General features: G+C 52.0%; 1 protein-coding gene across 1 annotated transcript; it reads right to left on the bottom strand.

Moving 5' to 3' along the window:
- Window positions 1–475: 475 nt before the first annotated feature.
- LOC126646663 (olfactory receptor 14J1-like) lies at window positions 476–1,393 on the bottom strand (the record flags this gene model as incomplete). The annotated part of the gene is made up of 1 exon (XM_050328124.1): window positions 476–1,393. A coding segment is annotated over exon 1 (918 nt), but the record flags the coding sequence as incomplete, so codon positions are not given.
- Window positions 1,394–23,399: the final 22,006 nt, after the last annotated feature.

Consider the following 23,399-nt stretch of genomic DNA (forward strand, 5'->3'; position numbering starts at 1 on the left):
AAAGAGCATCTCTGAAAAGCCCAAGAGCTGCTGCTCCCTGGCAGTGTTCCTGTCCCAGGACTCTTCTCCTCTGCACACAGGCACTGTCCTCCAGTTGCAGGGACGTTCTTGGAGCACGAATCTGGACAAAAAAACTCAAGTCCATTATTAGAGATTGTGATTCCTAATGTACACAATAACAAAGGATGGATGTTTGACAAACAAGTTGCTGCAGTAACATTTTTTTTGTTTAAATACACACACAGCGAATGTTTCCTCATTTACACAATTTTGGATCAAAACAAAATGTATAGAATGAATTAGGTATGTGATGAAGAATAAAGTTCTATGTTAACAACATAAAAAGAGGAAAAAATATAGGAAAACTCCCCCACCACCACACTCAAAAGATTTAGAAGGTAGGCTGGGCCAGTAAAGGGTTACACAGTGAGTGTTCTGCAGAAGAAAAGAGGCAGGTTATTGTTTCTGAAAAGAATCCAGTCATCATTTTCCTTATGGCATCCTTGAGCTCCTGGTTCCTCAGGCTGTAGATGAGGGGATTCAGTGCTGGAGGCACCACCGAGTACAGAATTGACACCCCCAGATCCAGGGGTTGGGAGGAGATGAAGGGGGGCTTGAGGTGAGCAAGAATGATGGTGCTGACAAACAGAGAGACCACGGCCAGGTGAGGGAGGCACGTGGAAAAGGTTTTGTGCCGTCCCTGAGCAGAGGGGATCCTCAGCACAGCCCTGAAGATCTGCACATAGGAGAAAACAATGAAAATGAAACAACCAAACACTAAACAGGCACTAACTACAGTGAGCCCAATTTCCCTGAGGTAGCCTGAGTGTGAGCAGGAGAGCTTGAGGATCTGAGGGATTTCACAGAAGAACTGGCCCAGGGCATTGCCCTGACAAAGGGACAGGGAAAATGTATTGGCTGTGTGCAGCAGAGCATTGAGAAACCCAGAGGCCCAGGCAGCTGCTGCCATGTGGGCACAAGCTCTGCTGCCCAGGAGGGTCCCGTAGTGCAGGGGTTTGCAGATGGCAACGTAGTGGTCGTAGCACATGATGGTCAGGAGGAAATACTCTGCTCCAAGGAAGAAGAGAAGGAAAAAGAGCTGTGCAGCACATCCTGTGTAGGAGATGGTTGTGGTGCTCCAGAGGGAGTTGTGCATGGCTTTGGGCACAGTGGTGCAGATGGAGCCCAGGTCTGTGAGGGAGAGGTGCAGCAGGAAGAAGTCCCTGGGGGTGTGCAGGTGCTGGTCGCAGGCTACGGCGCTGAGGATGAGGCCGTTGCCCAGGAGGGCAGCCAGAGAGATGCCCAGGAAGAGCCAGAAGTGCAGCAGCTGCAGCTCCCGCCTGTCTGAGAATGCCAGGAGCAGGAACTGGGCCATGGAGCTGCTGTTGGGCATTTGATGCCTTTGGGCATGGGGAACTGTCAGAGGAAAAAAAGGCAGTGATGAGTTAAGGGAAACTTCTCTTGTTTCCCATAGACCCTCCCCTGTCAGACAGACAGCCTTTTGAATTTATAGGAGATCTTTCTTCAACTCCAGGAGTGGAGCCCTGGTTTGTTCTGGCTGAGTGTGATATGACGAGCAGGGAACTGCCCACCACACTTGCATAGTTCATCCTTACTCTGTGGAAATGTGTTGGGTCAGGGCCCTCTCCTGTGTTCAGCTTTGTCCTATGAAACTGCTGTAATGCAAAGGGCTTGTCACCATCTGCACTTCAAGTTCTGAGGAATGGGTATTGGAATGCATTTTTATTTTCCTAGAGTTTCTACAGCTCCTCTTCATCTTCCCTGATGACCATTTAAGGATGCCAGAAACCCTTAGCATTTCTGATGCCCACAGTGGAAACAGAGGGAGTTCTGTGAAGGACAATGATGAGTGCACAGTGAGGGGAGCTGGTCTGTTCCTGTTGTGTGTCAGGATTCTCTGGGCTTTCACCTTTCCCAGATGGAACAACACCATCCTCCCATGTTTCTCTTAAAAAACACCAGGCACTACTGAGAGCAGAGAGATCCACCACAGCCCGTCCAATGTCTGTCTCTTTCTCAAGGTCTCAGCACCCCATTTATAGTCAAGGAAGTCTCATTTCATCAACCCAATGTGGCTCATTTCACCAACCCAACAGAAATTTCACAGTTGTAGCATTTCTGCTATTCTCTGTGAGGATTTCAGAGAACACAAAAATGCTACAGGACCTGTTTGCTTCCTGGAGGGAAGCTTCCAGCTTGGAATGAAACCTCAGGGACACAACCAAGTATCCTGATGAGGGCATTTGACTCAGGGAGATTGAGCTCCTTCCCTGGATACACTGACAGCATTGGTCAGAGCCTCCAGGGCAGAGGAAAGCTGGGACACTTGTTCCCAAGGACAGGGCTGCTGGAAAGGAGCCTCAAGGGCAGGGGGTGACTGTGCAGCTCCAAGTGCCCTGCCCAGAGAGCCCCAGAGCAGCAGCAGGAGAAGAAGAGCCAGGGCACAGGCAGGAGGAGGAACAAGGCCCAGCACAGGGAGGGTGTGGCTGGGAGAGGCCAGGGCAGAGCCCGCCGGGCACTCGGGACAGCGTCACCCTGAGCCAGCTGGGACACCTCCCAGAGCCCAGCAGGGCCGGGCAGCTGCTCCCAGCCCTGTGCTCTGTTCAGGGAACTGGGCCCGGGGCTGCAGAGCTGCCCCACGGCTCTGCTGCAGCTCTGCCTGCACAGGAGGGGCTTCAGCCCTTGCACTCCCCAGCCCTGAGGGCAGAGGCTTGGCTGGGGGGAGAGGAGGGCAGGGGGCTTCTTCACAGGGAGGGCTCTGCACTGCAGGGGATCCCATGCACATCTCGAAACATTCCAGGACACTGCAGGTCTTTCAGTTCTTTCCCTGGGCCAGGACTTTGCCCTGTCAGCACCCACAGATCCCATCCCAACCTCTGTGCACTCACCTTGGCCCTACAGAAACCTGGCTGTCTGCAGGGCACCCACTGGGCACCTTTTCTTCTTTGCAGGTGGAAAAAGGGCAGGTCAGGAGAAAACTGATGGGTCCAGCAAAGGTGATGCTGCTTCTGTCAAAGGCAGAGGAGAGGCTGAAGGCACTTTAGGAAGTTGCTCTCAGCCCCACTGGTCATTCAAAGCTACAGCTCAGGAGTCTCAGAGTTGTCCAACAGGAGAGCTCCTTTTCCACTTCTCAACCCAAAAACTCCCCAGAAGCAGGACACTGAAAACACTGACTCACAAAAGCTCCTTATCTTCATAATAATCTGGCTTTGTCCTTCCTCTTTGAAAGTTCCCTTGGAAAGGTGCTGGTGTGATCTGGATCTGTGAGCAGCCCTGACCCCACACAGCACTCGTTCAAGGGCAGGAAGACCCTGCCTGGGCCCTGCTGGGGTTCTCTCCCTCCACCTCCAGCTCCTCCCTGCACAGATGAGGGCAACTCCCCAGGAGGGGTGAGAGCTGACCCTGGCAGGCAGCAGAGTCCTTTCCCTGGCCCAAAGAACCCTGGAGCACAGGGAGCCTGCTGTGCAGGACAGCCCTGGGCACCCCTGGCTGCACCCCACCCTGACAGCCCACAGCCATCCCTGGGAGAAGGAGCCGTCCTGCCCTGTCCCTCTGATGGGGTCTCAGGGAAGCCCTGCCCTGGAGCACCTCCTGCCCCTGGGCAACAGAGACACTGGCAGAGTCCTGACAGATGCCCAGGGCTGGGGATGTGCCAGCTTTAGGAGAGTCCTGCAGGCACACAAGCCCCATTGCCCTGCATCTGTAGACTCACTGTGCAGAGGGCTGTGAAATTGTGTCCCCAAGTGTCAGCTGAACACCTCCCATCTTTGCTCTTCGTTGAACCTCCCTCTGCCTTGCTTCTCTTCTCCTGTGCCTGCAGGCAGTGCCCTCAGCCCTGCTGGGCTGTGCAGAGGAGCTGCTCCTGGGCAGAGCTGTCTCTCTGCAGCGCTGCCCGCTTGCCAGGAGCTCCCTGTGTGCCAGGAGCCCGGCCCAGCTCAGCAGCACAGCAACAGCCCCAGGCATTTCATCACCCTTGGGGGCTTTGGGGATGAGTCCCTGAACATCAGACCCTGAGGAGAGTTGAGGAACCTCTTGAGAAACCCAAGTGAGATTCAAACTGTAAAGTTTCTTCTGGTGTTAATGGGTCCCACTGAGGCACCCAACTGAGAAAACATCTTCAGGGCTGTGTAAGGGCACAAACCTGGAAACTGTGATGACAAATCAGAGAATCACAGGATCATCAAGGTTGGTAGAGACCTTCAAGATCTTCTAGTCCAACTGTCAACCCAGCAACATCATAATCACCCTTAAACCATAAACCAAAGTGCCATATCCAGATGCCATCTGAACACTTCCAGAGACTACACCACCTCCTTAGGAATATTATTCCAATGCCTTAGAACTCTCTCAGAGAAAAAAAGAATTTTGCAATATCTAATCTGAACCTCACCCAAGGCAACTCAAGGCCATTTCCTCTCTTGCTCTCACTAAAGGCTTTGTAGAAGAGACCGACCCCCCTTCCCCACTAAAACCTCCTTTCAGGGCATTGTAGAGAGTGATGAGGTGCTCCCTGAGCCTCTTCTTCTGCAGACTAAAGAACCCCAGTTCCCTCAGCTGCTCCCCATCAGACATGTTTTCCAGACCCTTCCCCAGCTCCGTTCCCTTCTCTGGACACGCTCCAGCCCCTTGTTGCCTAAATGGCTGTGGGGAAAAAAGACTCCAAGCCAAATTAGGTAGGAGATAAGATAAGGATACAAAAGTTTTAATGAGCCCCCAGGCTTTCTGGAATACCCCCAGCGCACGTGCTCGAAATACAGATGTCCACAGTTTTTATAATGATTTTCACCCAATCCAGTCCAGCCACCACCCAGGTTCTGCCCCCGCCACGCCTCTTGAGAATTGGGTCTGGGGGCGTTTTGGGACCCCCTCTTCTTCATCTTCATCTTCCTCAGAGCACGTAATGTCCTTGGAGGCCTTCCAGAATTCTAGGCCTGAAGGTTGTTGGGTCTATGGCTATATCTTGTTCCATAGGGTTAGGGTGTTCTTCTACAATTCTACCTTGAAAAAGAGACTAAACAGGCTATGGAATTTAGGGAATTGATAGGGGAATGGGTAACAGGGGTTTGAGCTGGTGTGTTAAGGGTAAAGGGATAATATGCTGCTACTCTAAAATCTACATTTACTACGTAACTACTTCTAAGGTCTACAAAAATAAAAAAAAATTAAAACATCAAAACTCCAAGGTATCACAATGTCTGAGGGATAAATCCAGATCAAATCTATTCCCTGGATTGGACATGGAGACGTGAGCCCCTCGAGTGAAGACATCTCCATACCCTGTGTCCAAAGGAAGCTGTGTGTCCATAAACCACGGGATCCAGCTGTGGGTGTGCTCTTCTCTGTGCCCACCCCGATGCTCCCCTGGCTGCACAGGCACACAGGGGCAGAGGCCCTGCTGTGCTCAGGGCTATGAGGTGTGCAATGCTCAGGTGCTTCTGCTCCCGGGGAGAACAAACATGGATTTCTCTCCCCGACTGCACCTCTGCCTCCCACAGTCCCTCCTGGAATGGGGCTGAGCTGCCCAGTGACAGTCCTGGAGATACAAAGGGGTGGTTGGAGAGACACGAAGGGTCTGTGGAGCTCCACGGTGAGAGAAAGGGGAGACGTCTGCAGCCTGAGCTCAGCTGAGACATCCACCAGACCCTGAGACCTTCGTATTCAAACTGGTTTACTGCCCTTCCTTTCTTTTCTTCCATTTTCTTTCCAAACCTAATTCCAGTCAAAAGTAATTTTTAACCCTGGCTGGATGCAGAAAGGTCCATGCGATTGGACTGTTAAAATACCATGTGAGGTCACAGGGTCATATCTGTTCCTGTATCAAAATTGTCATCAGTTGGCAGATACAGGTTTGTCGTAATGTTAAAGTTTTAGAAAAGAAGAGCTCTGCCTATTCTCATGTGGGCTGGGTTTGATGTCCCCACACGAACCCTGTGCAGAAGGTTTTTGTTAAAACTCCTGGAGACAGAGAGCTGCTCTTGGGGGACATTTCACCTGACCCTTCTCCTTGGATGAGGCAGAAACATCCCCTTTCTCTTGCCCTTCTCGGTGTTGTGGGGCGAAAATCGCCCTTGTCAGGGAGCCCCTGCAGGCTCTGCTCCTCCGGTGATCCAACAGCGGCCCCTGCTGACCGGGATTGGAATTGCGCCAAAAAGCCAGGAATACCGGACTGTTTCCTTTTTTTTGAGGGGGATTTTTGGTCCAGGATTACTCGATGATCCTTGTGAGTCCCTTCCAGTTTGGAATATTGGGTGTGATTTTGTGAAGTTCCACAGGGTTTTGTGTGAGGAGAGAGCAGGGGCTGAGCAAAGCAGAGCAGGGCAATGGCAGCACAGCCCTTGAGCACTGTGAGGACACAGCACAGGATCCAGATCCAGAGGGGAATGGCTGACTCTGGAAGAAGGGTGGGTCACAATGTGGACAAAATCTATCCAGGAGGGAGGAGCACTGGAGTGCTGCTGAGAGGGGCAGGACAGGGTGTGTCCTGGGCACAGGGTAGGACACAGGCTGTGTGGATCAGGCGTGCAGCAGTGATGGGCAGAGCTGCTTTGGGGAAGGCAGGAGGATGATTGCTTCCTTCAGCCCCCAGGGGACTCTGAACAAAAGGGGGTGATTTTCAACACTTCCCACTGGGTTCAGGGCAGAGTGTAAAACCTGGGAGGTGCTGAAATGCTTTAGGCATCAGAGCCATCCACCTGGAACCACAAACCACACAAAAACCGGGTTTGGGTTGGTGTCAAACAGAGGAAAAAGGATATGTGGGATTGAACCACACGGGTGGGAAAATTCTTGTCTAGTAAATCCTCAGTAATGGGAAGGTGGAAGGGGCATGGGGCTGAGCTCTCTCCAGAGCCATAACTGGGCAGGGCATTCATTTCTTGATCCTTACAAATGAGACATGGTGGATCTGGGATATCCACAGTGTCTCAGTGTGTGCAGCACCTCGGAGACCTGTGCCTTTCTCCTGCCAGGCAGCTGGTCCAGCTCCCAGGCAGGCACAGCCACCAATGGTGAAGGATTCCCTCCTCACACACTCAGTGACCCTCAGCATCAGGGCCAAGGCTGCCCAGCGGCCACCACCACGACATGAGGAAGTTCATCAGCTGGGATCTCACTGGGCTGGAATGGCATATCCTGCTCACTGTTCCTCTACCCATCATGCCTTCTCTGGTCTCTTCTTTTTTCTAAGAGCCAATGTCAGCCAGTTGGGCAGATTTGCATGAGCTGGCTGGTTCCACATTTATCTAAAGGATCAAGATGGGAGCTGGGGGAGGAGTTCAGTGTCTGGGATGGTCCCTGCACAGGACACCAAGAATCATGAGCTCTACATTTCTCTAACAGAGAGTAACCCCTCGACTAAGACAACATTCCGTATCAGAGGCAAGTGATAACTTGTGAGTCCTTTCTACTCTTCTTTCCTCCTGGATAAGTTTTGTCCACATTATGACCCACCCTTCTTCCAGGGTCAGCCATTCCCCTCTGGATGTGAATCCTGTACTGTGTCCTCACCTTGCTCCTCTTGTCGTCCGCCCCCATCAGCACCCTCGTCCTGGAGAGATGGGACCACTGAGCACTGGGAGAGCCCAGCCTGGAGACATCCCCGTGGCCCCAGTTCCCCCTGATGCTCTCCCTGTCCTGCACTCCCTGCTGTCCCCGTGTCTCTGCCCCCTCACCTGAGTGGGACCAACCCCACCCCAGCTCCCCTTTGGGCTCAGCCCGCTTGGGGCAGTGCTCAAGGGCTGTGCTGCCACTGCCCTGCTCTGCTTTGCTCAGCCCCTGCTCTCTGCTCACACACAGCCCTGTGGAACTTCACAGAATCACACCCAGTATTCCAAGTTGGAAGGGACCCACAAGGATCATCGAGTCCAACTCGTGAGCCTTCCCTGGACCAGTCACACCACGTGCCCGGGAGTATCGTCCAAACGCTTCTTGTACTTGCACCAAGCCAGCGGTGCTGAACCCCCACACAGGCACCTCCTGCTCCCAGACAGCAGCATCTCCAGCCTCTGGGTAAGGGAGAGGGGATGCAACCATCTCCTAAGTTATCCCAAACAGGGCATTCCCGTCGAACCTTGATGTCTGCCTCACCCCTCTGGGAGGATCTGTGGTAATGTGCTGGGAATTCCTGGAGGTGCTGCCATTGCTGGAGGAGCTGCATTTCTGCTATTCCTCCCACTGTCCTGGTTTTAGCTCTCCTTAAGGAAACATTTGCTTGCAGTGGTCTCAAAACACCCCCAGGTCCTTCTCCATGAAATACCCCTGCTCCCAGTTTTTGTGAAATCACCTGGTGCAGGCAGAGAAGGTGTCCACACGAGTTCTCTGAGAGGGGCAGAGGCAAATGGGAAGAACCTGCAAGATCTCTGGGCTGTAAACACACCATGACTTTACACCTCTCTCAGTTTAATGAAACACAAGTGTTTTCCTAAGGAGGATGAGTCAGGAGGAAGACCAAACTTTTCCTTCTAAGCTAATGTAAATCCAAAATTAAGAGGTTTCAAATGTGGAGAGAAAGTATGGAGAAGAGAAAAATAACAGCCCTTTTTTAAAGGATATATGTGCATTTGCAGAACAATGAAAGAACACAAAAGAAACCAAATAATCCTGTACCAAAAATCCCTCTCAAACAAAAGAAACAGTCCGGTATTCCTCGCTTTTTGGCTCAATTCCAATCCCAGTCAGCAGGGGCTGCTGTTGGATCACCGGAGGAGCAGAGCCTGCAGGGGCTCCCTGACAAGGGCGATTTTCGCCCCACACATCAAGAAGGGGAAGAGAAAGGTGAATTTTCTGCCTCATCCAACACTAATTCTAACACTAACCCTAACCCTAATAGAAACCCTATCCCTTACTCTAACTATAAAGTTACCTAAACCCTAATCCTAATCCTAAATCCTAATCCTAAACCCAACCCTAAACCCTAACCCTTAACACTAACTCTAACCCTATCCTTTATTCTATCCCAAACGTTACCTAAAACCGAACCCTAACCTAACCATAACCCCTAACTCCTAACCCCTAACCCTAACCCTAGAACTTAAGTCTAAATGTAAACTTAAGCCTAACCCTAGACTCTAACTCCCTAACCCTAATCTTAACCCAAGCCCTTAACTCTAATTCCCAACCCTAACCCTAAAACCTAAGCCTATGCATAAGCCTAACCCTTACCCTAACCCTTATGAAAAGGACATTGGGGACATCACTGGGGACCAGTGTCATCACAGGGGATTGGTGAAAACAGAGACAGCTGTGATGTCACAGGGACATTGGTGGTATCACATGGGACATCAGTGACATCACAAGTACATGACTGATATCAAAGAGACATCAGTGACCTCACTGGGGATATTGATGACATCACAGGGGACAGTGATGACATCACAGGGACATGGGTGACATCATTGGGGACCAGTGACATCACAGGGGACTGTGGAAAAGAAAGGGACAGGTGTGGTATCCCAGGGAAATCAGTGACATCACAGGGGACATTGGTGATTTCACAAGGACAGGGGTGACATCACAGTGACACCAGTGATATAATCAAGACCAAAAGTGACATCACAGGGGACAGACATGACATCATGGAGGACCAGTGACATCACAGGGGTCTGGTGACATCACAAGGATATCGGCGACATCACGGGGACAAGGTGTCACCTCTGGGCACAATGGTGAAAACAAAGCGACAACCATGATGTCACAGGGAGATCAATGATGTCACAGGTTACATCAATGGGGACATTGGTGACTTCACAAGGCCAGGGGTGACAGCACAGAGACACCAGTGACATTATCGGTGACATTGGTGGCCTCACAGGGGACAGTGGTGACATCACAGGGACATCGGAGACATCACTGGAGACCAGTGACATCACAGGGGACTGTTGACAACAAAGGGACAGCCGTGATGTCACAAGGCTATCGGTGACATCACAGGGAACTGTGGTGACATCACAGAGGCACCAGTGACATCATTGGGGACATTGGGGACATCACAGGGGACAGTGGTGACATCACTGAGACAGCAGGGACCTCACTGGGGATCAGTGATATCAGAGACACAACAGAGGGACAGGAGTGATGTCACAGTGACATTGGTGAATCAAAGGGCTCTGGTGACATCACAGGGAAATTGATAACATTACAGGGACACGGTGGCACTGCTGGGGACAGTACTTATATTTATTACTGACAGGATAAAAGCCAAAGTGTGAGAAATAAAACAGTCTGATAAACACCTTCCCTCACCCCTCCTTCCTTCTCAGCTCTCCCTCCTCCCCCCAGCGGTGCAGGGGGACGGGAATGGGAGTTACAGTCAGTTGTTGTTTCTGTCACTGCTCAGGGAGAGGAGTTGGATCCTTCTCTGCTCCCATGGGGTCCCTCCCACAGGGGAGAGTCCTGGATGGACCTCTCCAGTGAGTCCATCCCTCGGGCAGCAGCTCTTCCCACCCTGCTGTCCCGTGGGTCCCTCCTCCATGGGGTCAGTCCTTCAGGGATGAGCTGACCTGGCCTGGGTCCCCCACAGGGGCCACGAGTCCTGCTGGGAAAAACCTGCTCCAGCCTGGGCTTCCCTCTGCACGGGCTGCAGGTCCCTGCCAGGACCTGCTCCATCCTGGACCTGCCCTGGGGTCAAAGCCTCCTTCCTGCATCCCCCTGCTCCAGCGTGGGAGCCTCCAGGGGCTGCAGGGGGGTCTCTGCACCCCGATGTTCCCCCAGGGGCTGCGGGGTCTCAGCTCTGGTGCCTGGAGCACCTTCTGCCCCTCGTTCTGCACCGCCCTTGGGGTCTTCATTGCTGTTCCCACGTTCCCACTCTGCTCTTCCCTGGCTGTAATTCCTTCTGGCCCTAAATCTGTTATCGAAGAGCTGTTCCTGTTGCTCCTGATGGGCTCGGCCTTGGCCAGTGGCAGCAAGTCCATCCTGGAGCAGCTGGTATTGGCTCCACGGGGCAGGGGAAGCTTCTGGAAGCTTCCAAAAGAAGCCACCCCTGCAGCCCTCCCTTTACCAAAACCCAGCCACAGAAACCCCCTGTCTTGTGCAGCTCTTTCTCCAAACCAAGCAGGTGGGAGTTGATTCCAAGGAGCTGAAACCTGCAGGTCCAGCCTGTACTGGAGGAAGCTCAGATTGGCCCAAGGTTGCTTTGAGTCCCAGGGCTTGGATGAGGGAATGGTAGGGTGGGGATAGGGATAAAGTCTGATGGATTGCCAGACACAAAGTGTCTTGATATTCGTATCTATTCAGACTGAATTAGGAGGTGCTTGGGATCAATATCGACTGGGGATTCCTGATATGAATGTATAAACAGGAAAAAAGTAAACAGGACACAAAAAGACATCTTTATCTCGTTGGTTTTATTATTACAATATACTCACTTTGAATGCACTTCTGAGATCTGTCTAATTAACCACAGAAGAACTGTAGACTTAGAAATTATTCCCAGGGGTTTGTCTGGTTAAGATGCCATCACTGAGAAGAGAGTGTGGAGGAATGAGCAGATAAGGACACCATCCCTGGGGCTGGGGAAGCAGGAATTCAGAGTCACTGGTTCCAGGTGACAAATGGACTGTGGGATGTTTGTGTGAGAGCCCATAATGGGTGTGCTGCTTTCAGGGGAGTCCAGTTAAATTTCTTCCCCGTGGCCAGTGCAGGGCTGTGTTTTGGATTTGTGCTGAACACAGGGTTGATAATCACAGAGTCACAGAATATGCTGAGTTGGAAGGGACCCCAAGGATCATCCAGTCCAACCCTTAGCCCTGCACAGGACCATCCCCAAGGCTCACACCATGAGCCTGAGAGGATCATCCAAACACTCCTGGAGCTGTGTCAGCCTTGGTGCTGTGCCCACTGCCCTGGGGAGCCTGTTCAGTGCCCAACCACTCTCTGGGGAAGAACCTTTTTCCAAGATCCAGCCTAACCCTGCCCTGACACAACTCCAGGCCATTCCCTCAGTCCTGTCCCTGGTCCCCACAGAGCAGAGCTCAGGGCCTGCCCCTCCTCTGCCCCTGCCCAGGAAGTTGTGACTGCAGTGAGGTCTCCCCTCAGTCTCCTCTTCTCCAGCTGAACACACCAAGTGCCCTCAGTGTCCTCACACACATTCCCCTCCAGGCCCTTCCCCATCTTCGTTGCCTCCTTTGGACACTCTCCAATGGCTCAATCTCTCCCTTCCATTGTGTCCTCCCAAACTGCCCCAATCTTGCAGGTGAGGCCGCCCCAGGGCAGAGCAGAGCGGGACAATCCCTCCCTGATGCCCCCAGCACAGGCTTGGCCCTCCTGGCTGCCAGGGCACTGCTGACTCAGGGCCAACTGGCACCCACCAGCACCCCCAGGGCCCTTTCCCGGCACTGCTTCCCAGCCTCTCATTCCCAGTGTGTCCGTCCAGCCGGGGTTGCCCCATCCCAGGGCAGGATCCGACCCTTCCCCTGGGGAAGTTCTCAGGGCTCCTCCAGAGCCGGGAGGTCACTTTGCTGTCCCGGGGGCTCCATGGGGACCTCCCAGGGCTCGTCCTGCGCAATCTCCTGGAATCAAAGGCTCTGTGGGGACACTGCAGGGCCATGTGGAGTCCAGGGGCCATTGGGACACTGGGGAAACTCATGGGATGAAGGGACCACTATTGCACTGCTGAATCCCATGGAATCAAAAGGCCATTGTGACCGTGCAGGGCCTCCTGGAGCTGAAGGGGCCATTGTGACACTGTCACACCTGGTGGAATCAAGGGCCCAGTGAGACAGTGCAGGTCCTCAATCACACCAAGGTAACACGGAAAGCACAGAAACTCGTGGCATCAAGGGGTCACTGTGACACTGTGGGAACTCATGGAATAAAGGGGCCATTGGGACACTGCAGGGCCTGGTGGAACCTTGTCTGTTGGGAAACACAAAGGGATGTGTGGGAGTGTTTCACTGAGAACCAGGAGAATTTTGGAGAGGGACCTTTACACACCCAGATCTTGATGTGTCCACACATCTCTGCCTGGGTGTGGGTGTTGTTGCCTTAAGAGACCATGGAGAAAAAGACTCCAGACCAATTCAGGTAGGAGATAAGATAAAGAGACCTGGTCCTTTAACGAGTTGTTAGGCCTAGAGGAATACATGCCATGTGTGCCCCCCAGATAGAGGTTCTATGATTTTATAATAAGGTCCATCCAATCCCAGGTTTATGCAGCCCTGGTTCTGCCCCATTCTGCCCCCTGACACACCCCTTCAGGAATGGGGTTTGGAGTCTTTGGGACCCCTTCTTCCTCATCTTCATCTTCTTCACAGCACACACAATCCTGGGAGTTCCTAAAAAGTTCTGCCTTGAAGGTCACTGTGTCTGTGTGATATCTTCTGGTCCAGGTCAGAAGTATAGAGGATAGAGGGATTGATATGGAATGAGGTAGTAGGGTTGGATGTGTGTAAATACTCTATTAAGGGATATAATACAGCTACATTAAAATATATTCACTACACAACTAGTTCTAAAATATAAAAAAGTTAAAAAAAACCAAAAAGGTCTGAGATATCAGTGTGAATTGACTCTGGTGTGAGTGTTGTTACTGTGAATTTATAATTCTGTCACTGTTCAATTGTAGTAAATGCTACTGAATCTCTTGATAACTGTTAAGCTGGTGAATGATTAAATGCTACTAATCTCTTTTGCCCCCTTATCTTTGGATCCAAACCCATTGCACCCTGACCCTCTTTCATCCCAAGACTCTGTGTAAATCATTGCCTTTCATAAAAAAAACCACAAAACTGCTCTTTGAAATTTTCTCCTTAGCTAAACAACAAAACAACTCCAATTTGTTGCTGAAGAATTGAAAACACGAAGTCAATTAAAGGAAGGAAATGAATTTGGTTTTTTGTATTTTAATGAGCCCCACAGTGTGTTTAGAGACAAGTCTATCATCCTCAAGTACTGAGAGAAGATTGAAGAAGCTGCTCAAGAAGTCAGAAGGCAAACTCCCAGGCCCTTGAAGCATTGCTGGGCCCCACTGAGGGCAGGCACTGACAAAGCCTCCCCAGGGACTCCTTCAAGCAGATCCTTGCAGGCCAGGAGTGCAGGCAAATAAAGGAAAGTTGCTGGTGGTGGCCTGAGGGGCAGAGGCAGCTGCCAGAGCCAAGGGCACCAAGGCCTGGGTGCCTTTGGGCCTTGCAGCCCTGCCAGAGCCCTTGGCCATCTCTGCTGCAGGCTGTGCTCCCCTGGCCCTGCTGCTCCTCTGGCCTTGCAGGCTGCACACACGCCTCCTGCTTTCCCACCCCCCTCCCAGCAGCATTTCTGGGCCCTCCCTGATGGCTCTGCTGTCCCCCAGCTCTGGCTGCTACCATGTGCACTTGGCCTTCTTGGCTTGGATGCTGAGCCCCTGTGCCCCAGGACATCCCTGACAGAGCCCAGGCCCTTCTGCTGGGGGTCCCTGCAGAGCTGAGCAGATCCAGGTCACCTCCCATTGCTCTGCCAACCCCTTGGGCCTGCTCTGGGCCCTGCAGGTCCTTGCCCTGCTCCCAAGGGCTCTGGGGGTGCTTCATGGTCAGGGCTTGGGCTTTAGAGCTCAGGGTGGGGATTGGGCAGAACTTTGGTAGGTTTGTTGTTCTGCTCAGGGTCTGGTTCATGATTAGGGGAAGAGGGTTTTGGGCTGGGTCAGGATTAAAGCTTATGTTTTCATACTAACAATGCAGGTTTGGGAATGGGGTGGGCACTGGAGTACAAATAAGAGTCTGCAGTTCTGGGTTGTTTTTTTTTCTGTCTTGGAATGAGAGCAGTGGATTCCTTTCCTTGGGAGGGGCAACACTTTTGGGTAGTGTTGAGGTTACAAACAGAGTAAAGGTCCATCAGGAGTGTTTGCGCAGTCAGTGTTTCAGCACCCTCAATATTATGGGAAACTGTTTTTATATCATCAAAATCTTTCATATTTGTTGGATGTGTCTTTTTTCCTCACCCAAACATCCCATCCAGTTTTTCCCAGTTCTGCTGACCTCCCCAAAACCTTTCATCTGGATGGGGTCACCTTTATGATGACCCTCCTGACCCCTGAGCATCTCCCTGCCCTCCTTGGCCAGTCAGTCCCTGGGGACAGCCCTGGCAGCGCAGCCCCCAAGGGCACAGGATGTGCTGCTGTGCTGGAGAGGACCCTCCTCAGCCTGTGCAGCAGGGCTGGAGGTGGGGGATTCCCTGCCCCTCCCCAGCTGGGCCCTTCCTGCCTCTCACACTTGGGCACTGGAGCTGCCCCGGGGCATCTCTGGGGCTGTGGTCACCCCTGGGACTGCTCTGGGAAGTCATGGCCTGAAGCCATGAGTATGGGATTTTGGAGAGGGATGAAGCCTCTGCAGAACAGAACTCTTGGAAATTGTTCAAGGCTTCCTTTACTTTTTTTTATTTTTAAAATTTTTAATAATTTTTTCTTTGTTTTTTTCACTGAAAAACCAAACCCATATTCTATGACTGATCCACTCACTGTATGAACAGCTTTGTACAGCTACTTATCAAAATAAATTTCCTACCAATGATTCAAATAAAGAAATATTGCTCTGAGGAGCTCCTGAATGTTTTGAACATATTCCATATCTCTAATTTTGCCTCTTTTTCCCCTCAGCCTTGTGGGGTGTCACCTGCTCTGCCCTGTCTGAGATGCCCCACGGCCTGAGGGATGGACAAGGCAATTGTGATTGTTCTTGGCTGGTCTGTGACCACTGTCCTGGGGCAGCTTTCCCAGGGTGTGCAGCACATGGCAAAGACCAGACCCTGCTCTGCTGCTCCTTCCCATCCCTCCCAGGAGGGCTGGTTTTGGGAGGACCCTGCAGAGCCCCCACCCTGCACACTCACACCCTGTAGCTCAACACTGGGGTTTTCCCTCCCTGGCACTGCCCAGTGCAGCCCCTCCCTGGTCCCCCCATGTCCCTGCCCCTGCCCCAGCCCAGCAGAGCAGCCCAGTCAGGCCTGGCCCTGCAGCAAGAAATGGAGGCCATGGAGCTCAGGCCAGGGCCTGTGTGTCTGCAGTGCTCAGGAGATCATCAGCTCGGGCAGCTCCTGCTGCCCCAGGGCCAGGGCAGCCTCTTTGCATGGCCCCTCTGCTCCCCCAGGCTGTCCTGCTCTTCTCCTGGCACATCCCATCTCCCCACAGAGCCTTTCCCCAGGGGAACACGTCTGTGCTGGCCTGAGCAGCCCTTCCTGCAGCCCCTGCCGTGCTCCCCACAGCCCCCGAGCTGGGGGTCTGCTCTGCAGAGCAGGAGGGCTGTGGGGCCCGGGGCCATGGGGGACTCTGTGGGGCTGTGCTGCTCAAGCTGGGAGGCAGAGCCAGCTGATGGTGCTCCCTGCCACTGAGCACCTCCCACAGACGCTCCTGTGTGGCCATGGAGGGTGCTCAGAGGGGCCCTGCCTTGTTCCAGAGCTGGGACATGGCTTGGGGGCTGCTCTTGATTGACCTCTGCAAGTTCACAGGGCAAGAGAAGCCTCTTGCAAGAGTTTTTCCTGATAGTGCTGTGTCCCCTGGGGTTGCAGAGCTCTCTTTGCCACTTCCCAGCAAGATTTAGTACTTTCTGTCTGGGTGACTCCACCCTGGGCAGGATTCTGCTCCAGGGCTCCAGTCACTGCTGACTGGATGGGACGGGCTGTCCCTGCAGATCCTCTGTGCTCTCCTGCACTTCCTCATTTCCTACAGACAAATCCTCCCCTGCCATCAGAGCCAGCACAAGCTGCAGAGCCCCAGGCAGGTGACCTGGAGATCCTCTGTCGTCTCCATTGCCCATTGGCCACCAACACACAACATCTGAGCCAGCCCTCACGCCTTGAAGTCCCAGTGGGTCCCTGCCCTCCCTGCACTGTCTGCATGGAGAAACAAGCAAAGCAACAAGACTTTGCAGAGTCTATTCCTTTTTTACACTCAGAGACTGTGATTCCTCATGTAGAAACTATCACAGGCAGGATGTTTGACAAATACCTGCGACGGTGGTTTGGAAAAGGGGGCTCCAAGACCTGGGGTTTTTAGCCCATTACCTGGAGAGGAAAATGCTTTCCCACTGCCCCCAACCATGTGGTCCCAGGAGCCCAAAAAGACTCACAGAGACCACAAGAGAGGGTGAGTGAGAGAGAGATTTATTGTATGGTTAGGGATATATATAGGTTTTGGGGATTACAAAAGAACCAATTAAAAGTTGAGGGGGTCTTACAGAAACACCACTGGTAAGAAAGGGTTAACAACCAATAGAAAGGAGTAGATGAAAGCCAAAGGGAAAACTTCCTGAAATCTCCTTGGACATTCCTGAATAGAGATAATGCTGGGGGATTTAAAGAAGAAGAAAGTGAGTTAGCAAAAATACTACAAAAAGCCATTTTGAAAACATGTTCACTTAAACAACATTAAAAACTTCTGTTTTTAAGACATTTGGGCTGGTTTCTTCATTTCCTTCACAAGTCCATTTCTGATAGGACTTTTTCCATTATACATATTGCCGGTCCATTGCAACAAATACCTTGCTGCACAAATTTTTATTTAGTTTAAATGCAAACAGAGCAAGATTCTTGATTAGTACATTTTGTGGATCAAATAAAAAGAGAGTGAATTATATATGGGATGAAGAATAAAATTTCAGTGTTAATGACGAGAACAGAGAGAAAAAACAGGAAAGCCCCCAATCCCCACCAATACCAAAAGCTATAGAAGGCAGGCTGGGCCCAAAGTGTGTTACACATTGAGTGTTCTGCAGAAGAAAAGATGCAGTTTTTTGCTTCTGAAAAGCATCCAGGCATCATTTTCCTTATGGCATCCCTGAGCTCCTGGTTCCTCAGGCTGTAGATGAGGGGGTTCAGGGCTGGAGGCCCCACTGAGTACAGAACTGACAGGGACAGATCCAGGGATGGGGAGGAGATGGAGGGGGGCTTGAGATGGGCAAAAATTATGGTGCCTGAGTGTGAGCAGGAGAGCTTGAGGATGTGTGCAATCTCAGCATCCTTTTGAACTCACCCTATTACACCGTCCCACAGGTGCCATTGCTGATCACCGGGGTTTTCCTTGGATGGTGCCATCAAAGGCAGGAGCGGCTGGAGAGAGGGCAGGGAGGGGGGTCAGGCCGGTGGGATGGTGCCAGCGGGCCGTGAGCCCAGAGCCGGCAAGGCCTGGGGCCAACAGGGTGTCAGGTGAGGACTGGGAGCCCCCAGGGAGGAAGAAAAGCTGGGCAGGCCCCAAGGCTCCTGGGCCTCTCCCTCGCCAGCCCTTTGCCCAAGGCCCCGAGGCAGAGGTGGGCTCAGCCCCTGGGCAGGAATGGGGCACAGGCTGAGCCCCAGGGACAGCAGACACAGGAAACCTGGGCTCTTCTTCCTGCAACATCTCCCTGGGGCAGCCCAGCCAGGCCTGAGGCTCTCCAGGACAGGCCCAGCCCAGCCAGAGAGGGCTCAGCCCTTGGAGGCTGCACTCACTCCTAAGGGAATAAAACATCAGCCTAGAGGACATCCTGCCCTCAGATGGAGAACTGGAAATGTAAAGAATAAAAAAGTCACCCCCTCCATTCTTCAAGGAATGTTTCCAGCTCTTTACTAAAAGCATCCATGACTCAGTCACCCCATTTTCTCTCTGACAAGGGTTTGCAGGGTCTGCTTGGGAAAGGGAACCCCTGGGGCCCCATTGCAGAGGGTGGGGCTGCACTCTGGGGGTGTCGCCTTTGGCTCTTGGGTTCCGGAGGCAATTGGAGTCAGTGAGCCGGGCTGGGGACGAGGGGCAGGACTGGCTGGGCTGGCTCTGGTGCTGGCCCAGCAAATGGAAGTGTCCCCATGGGGGCAGCTCTGAAGGGCCCAAGAAGTAAATGCTGCCCCAGTGCAGGCTGTGCCAGGGGTGAGTGTGCAGGGAGGAAGAGAGTGGGCCAGACAGGGCTGGGCAAGAATGGCCATGCCAGGGGAGGGATCTCCCCCTGCCTCCAGGGCCCAGCCCCTGATGGGAGGGCTTGGGCAGGGCCTGGTGAGTGGCTACAGCACAGCTCACTGTGGGCTGGAAGGCACTGCTGGGATATCCTGCCTGGGAGGGAAAACTGAACTCTGTAAATACACCAGACTCCGTGTGGTCTCCCTCCCTCTTTCTCCTTCCCTCTGGGCTCTCCTGCTGCCTAAACCATGTGAGCTTATTTTTTTCCTCCTCTCCTCTTCCTGTCTCTTCCTCTCCAGCTGGTACCATGTGAATCATCAACTTCTCAGTAACCATTTTTTTCTCCCCTCTCACCCTCTCTCTTTCTTTATTCCTTTTAATCTGTTTTCTTTTACTCTTTTCCTTCTCTTGTGGGTAACTTAAAAGCAATGAACTGTGTTTTACTAAAGCTGGTATATGGATTGTTTTAGTGGGTGTTTCCTGTGGAATGGGTCTTTGTGCTGAATGTTTGAGTGAAATGCTTTTTCCTTGGTTGTATTTTACTCCTGTAAAAGCCTTTTGGTAAAATATTGTGTCTTTATCACTAACTTAAAAAGAATTTCTCTTAGAGAAGGGCGTGTGATGCTCTCTCCAGGCTCTAATTAGAGGTTATAACAAATCAAAAGGCTTTTGAAAAGTCTTAAATAAAAAATGCAAATACTCTGGGCAGTTTATAGCTTAATCCAGAGCACAACATCCTGCTCTCTTTGGAGGTGCTGTCCCGGTAGCCTCTGTGAAGAGCTGAGCATTCCAGGTGAGTCATGGAGGCAGCAAGGAGGAGCAGGGGTCCAGGGAACTTTCAGAAATGCCACAGAATATTTTCTTTTCCTACCCAAGGTGTTCCATGCAGTGAGAGCCACAGGCTTCGACTCTGGCGGCTGCCGGGGACTTGAGGACCTCGGTGCACTTTGGAGACAGAGAGTGGGGGAATTGTTGGGGTTTGGCCCATGTGCAGCTGAAGTCATGCATTGCTTTTGGTTTCCTTTCTTGGAGGTGATGAAGAGAATAAGCCAGTGACTGCAGGAACCTCTAAACCAGCCAAAGGGACCTGGGGACCTGCTTTTGGATTGTGGATTTACAAGCCCAGCTCTCTGGAAGATAAGTCGATGGCTGGGATCCAGAGAGGGGATGAGAGCCAGGTACAGGCTTGGGAATTGCCAGAAGGGCTTTTGTAATAAGCGTAGGGGAAAGGGATGTCTAAGAAATCCCTTAGGAGAGGGAAACCTAAAGGCACAGGTTTGTCCCCACCATTACAGATGTTCAGGGCAGAGAGGAGAATCTTCCCCATGTAAGATTCTTGTGTGTCCCTCTTTGCAGTTCTGACAGATCCTTCTTGTCAGAGGTCATTCTTTGAGTGTCTTTTTCTTCTTTCTTTCGAGGTGGGATGTGAGCAGTGAGGCGGACTATCAGCACTGGAGGGCAGAGGAGCAAGGTTAGTATTTTCCTGCCAGTCAGAATCACGTGTTACTTTTGGCTGGTTGTATTTTTGTGAATCCAAGCACATCCCTTGTAATTTGTTTTTTTTCCCAGTGGTGCACAACCTTACAAGTACGGGTGGAATGGCAAGGAGGTCCTTGAAGTAAGAGGTCAGTGTAAGGAATCCTAGATGGAAAATTTGGTCAGAATGTTGCACTCTGAGGGAAACCATCAGTATGTGCCTTTGCCTCTGTGATTTTTTTGCAGCAGCCTTCTATATTCCCAGAGGAGCAGAGCCAAAAAATGTCATAGGGACAGCCATGCTGTCCCTCCCATGTGCCACGGGCTGCTTTGTGATGCCTCTCTCGATTCTGGAGTGGTTCCTGACAACCAAAGAGACAATGACATAAACACCCACATGGCAGCCCCACCCTTGTGCAATGGGCCCCTTCGTGATGTTACAACCTATTGTCTCCATTCCTGGTAAACAAAGACCCCGCACCTCGTACCCCACAGAGCAACTCAACCCATTTAACCTGCACCCCTTTGTGATGTCATAGTCTATCCTCTCCATTCTGGAAAAACCCCTGGCAACAAAAGAACCAATGCCCCACATCGTCAGAATGCAGCCCCCCCTGCCTGCCATGGGCTTCTTTGTGATGTCATGGCCTATCCTCTCCAATTTGGAAAGGCCCCTGGAATACAAAGAACACACATCCCACTGCCCCACACTGCAGCCTCACCTCTGTGCTATGGGCCCCTTTGTGATGTCCCAGCCTATCCTCTCTGTTCTGGAATGGTCCCTGGAAAATAAAGAACCAAGGCCCCACATCCCCAGAGTTCAGCCCTACCTGTGTGCAATGGACCCCTTTACACAGCCTAATCCCTCCATTTCAGAATGGCCCCTGGAAAACAAAGAACCCACACCCCACAATGTCCCAGTGCAGCCAAACCCACGTGCCATGGGACCATTTGTGATGTCACAGCCTGTCCTCTCTATTCAGTTATCCACACTGGCAACCAAAGAACCAATGCCCCAAACCCTCATAGTGCAGCCCTACCAGTGTTCCCTTGTCCCCTTTGTGATGTCACGGTCAATCCTCTCCATTCCAGAATGGCCCCAGCAACCAAAGAATCAACACCTCAGACCCCACAGAGCAGCACAACCCATGTAAGTGTTGCCCCCTGTCATGGTCTGTATTCTCCCTTCAGGAAAACCCCCTGGATAACAACGATCCAGTGCCCCACAATGTCAGAATGCAGTCCCTCCCCATATTCTTTAATAGAGGGCTGTTATTTTTGCTTTCTCCATACTTGCTCCCCATACTTGGAGCTTCTTAATTTTGGATTTACAATTCCTTATAGGGAGAAGTTTGGTCTTCCTTCTAACTCATCCTCCTTAGGAAAACACTTGTGTTTCATTAAACTGAGAGAGGTGCAAAGTCATGGGTTTTTTTATAGCCCAGAGATCTTGCAGGCTCTTCCCATTTGCCTCTGCCCTCTGAGAGAACTTGTGTGGACACCTTCCCTACCTGCATCAGATGATTTCACAAAATTGAGAGGGGGGCTATTTAATAGAGATGGACCTTGGGGTGTTCTGAGACCACTCTGGTGGGGATTGCCAGTGCTTGGCTTGGCAGGGCAACACCTCCCCACAAGCCCAGACCATGCCAACATGGCCACACCCAGCCCTTCCACCAGGCCCAGGCCCAACACAAATGTGTTCTGGATGACCTGATCTGAAAACATCTTTGTGACTTGCACATGAATTGACAATGTCTGATGGATAAACCCAGATCAAATCTATTCCCTGGATTGGACATGGAGACGTGAGCCCCTCGAGTGAAGACATCTCCATGCCCTGTGTCCAAAGGAAGCTGTGTGTAAATCCCAGCCAAAAGTAATTTTTAGCCCTGGCTGGACCCAGAAAGGCCCATGCCATTGGAGCGTTAAAATACCATGTGAGGGCACAGGGTCACATCTGTTCCTGCATCAAAATTGTCATCAGTTGGTAGATAGAGGTTTGTCATAATGTTAAAGTTTTAGAAAAAAAGAGCTCTGCATATTCCCATGTGGGCTGGGTTTGATGTCCCCACATGAGCCCCGTGCAGCAGGTTTTTGTTAAAACTCCTGGAGACAGAGAGCTGCTCTTGGGGGACATTTCACCTGACCCTTCTCCTTGGATGAGGCAGAAACATCCCCTTTCTCTTGCCCTTCTCGGTGTGTGGGGTCGAAAATCGCCCTTGTCAGGGAGCCCCTGCAGGCTCTGCCCCTCCGGTGATCCAACAGCGGCCCCTGCTGACCGGGATTGGAATTGCGCCAAAAAGCGAGGAATACCGGACTGTTTCCTTTTTTTTGAGGGGGATTTTTGGTACAGGATTACTCGATGATCCTTGTGGGTCCCTTCCAACTTGGAATATTGGGTGTGATTCTGTGAAGTTCCACAGGGCTGTGTGTGAGGAGAGAGCAGGGGCTGAGCAAAGCAGAGCAGGGCAATGGCAGCACAGCCCTTGAGCACTGTGAGGACACAGCACAGGATCCAGATCCAGAGGGGAATGGCTGACCCTGGAAGAAGGGTGGGTCACAATGTGGACAAAATATGTCTAGGAGGGAGGAGCACTGGAGTGCTGCTGAGAGGGGCAGGACAGGGCGTGTCCTGGGCACAGGGCAGGACACAGGCTGTGTGGATCAGGCGTGCAGCAGTGATGGGCAGAGCTGCTTTGGGGAAGGCAGGAGGATGATTGCTTCCTTCAGCCCCCAGGGGACTCTGAACAAAAGGGGGTGATTTTCAACACTTCCCAATGGGTTCAGGGCAGAGTGTAACACCTGGGAGGTGCTGAAATGCTTTAGGCATCAGAGCCATCCACCTGGAACCACAAACCACACAAAAACCGGGCTTGGGGTGGTGTCAAACAGGGGAAAAAGGAGATGTGGGATGGAGCCACATGGGTGGGAAAATTCTTGTCTAGTAAATCCTCAGTAATGGGAATGTGGAAGGGGCACGGGGCTGAGCTCTCTCCAGAGCCACAACTGGGCAGGGCATTCATTTCTTGATCCTCACAGATGACAGATGGTGGATCTGGGATCCCCACAGTGTCTCAGTGTGTGC

This window comes from Myiozetetes cayanensis, unplaced genomic scaffold (assembly GCF_022539395.1).
Source record: "Myiozetetes cayanensis isolate MyiCay16 unplaced genomic scaffold, myiCay2020 scf360, whole genome shotgun sequence".
Taxonomy (NCBI): domain Eukaryota; kingdom Metazoa; phylum Chordata; class Aves; order Passeriformes; family Tyrannidae; genus Myiozetetes; species Myiozetetes cayanensis.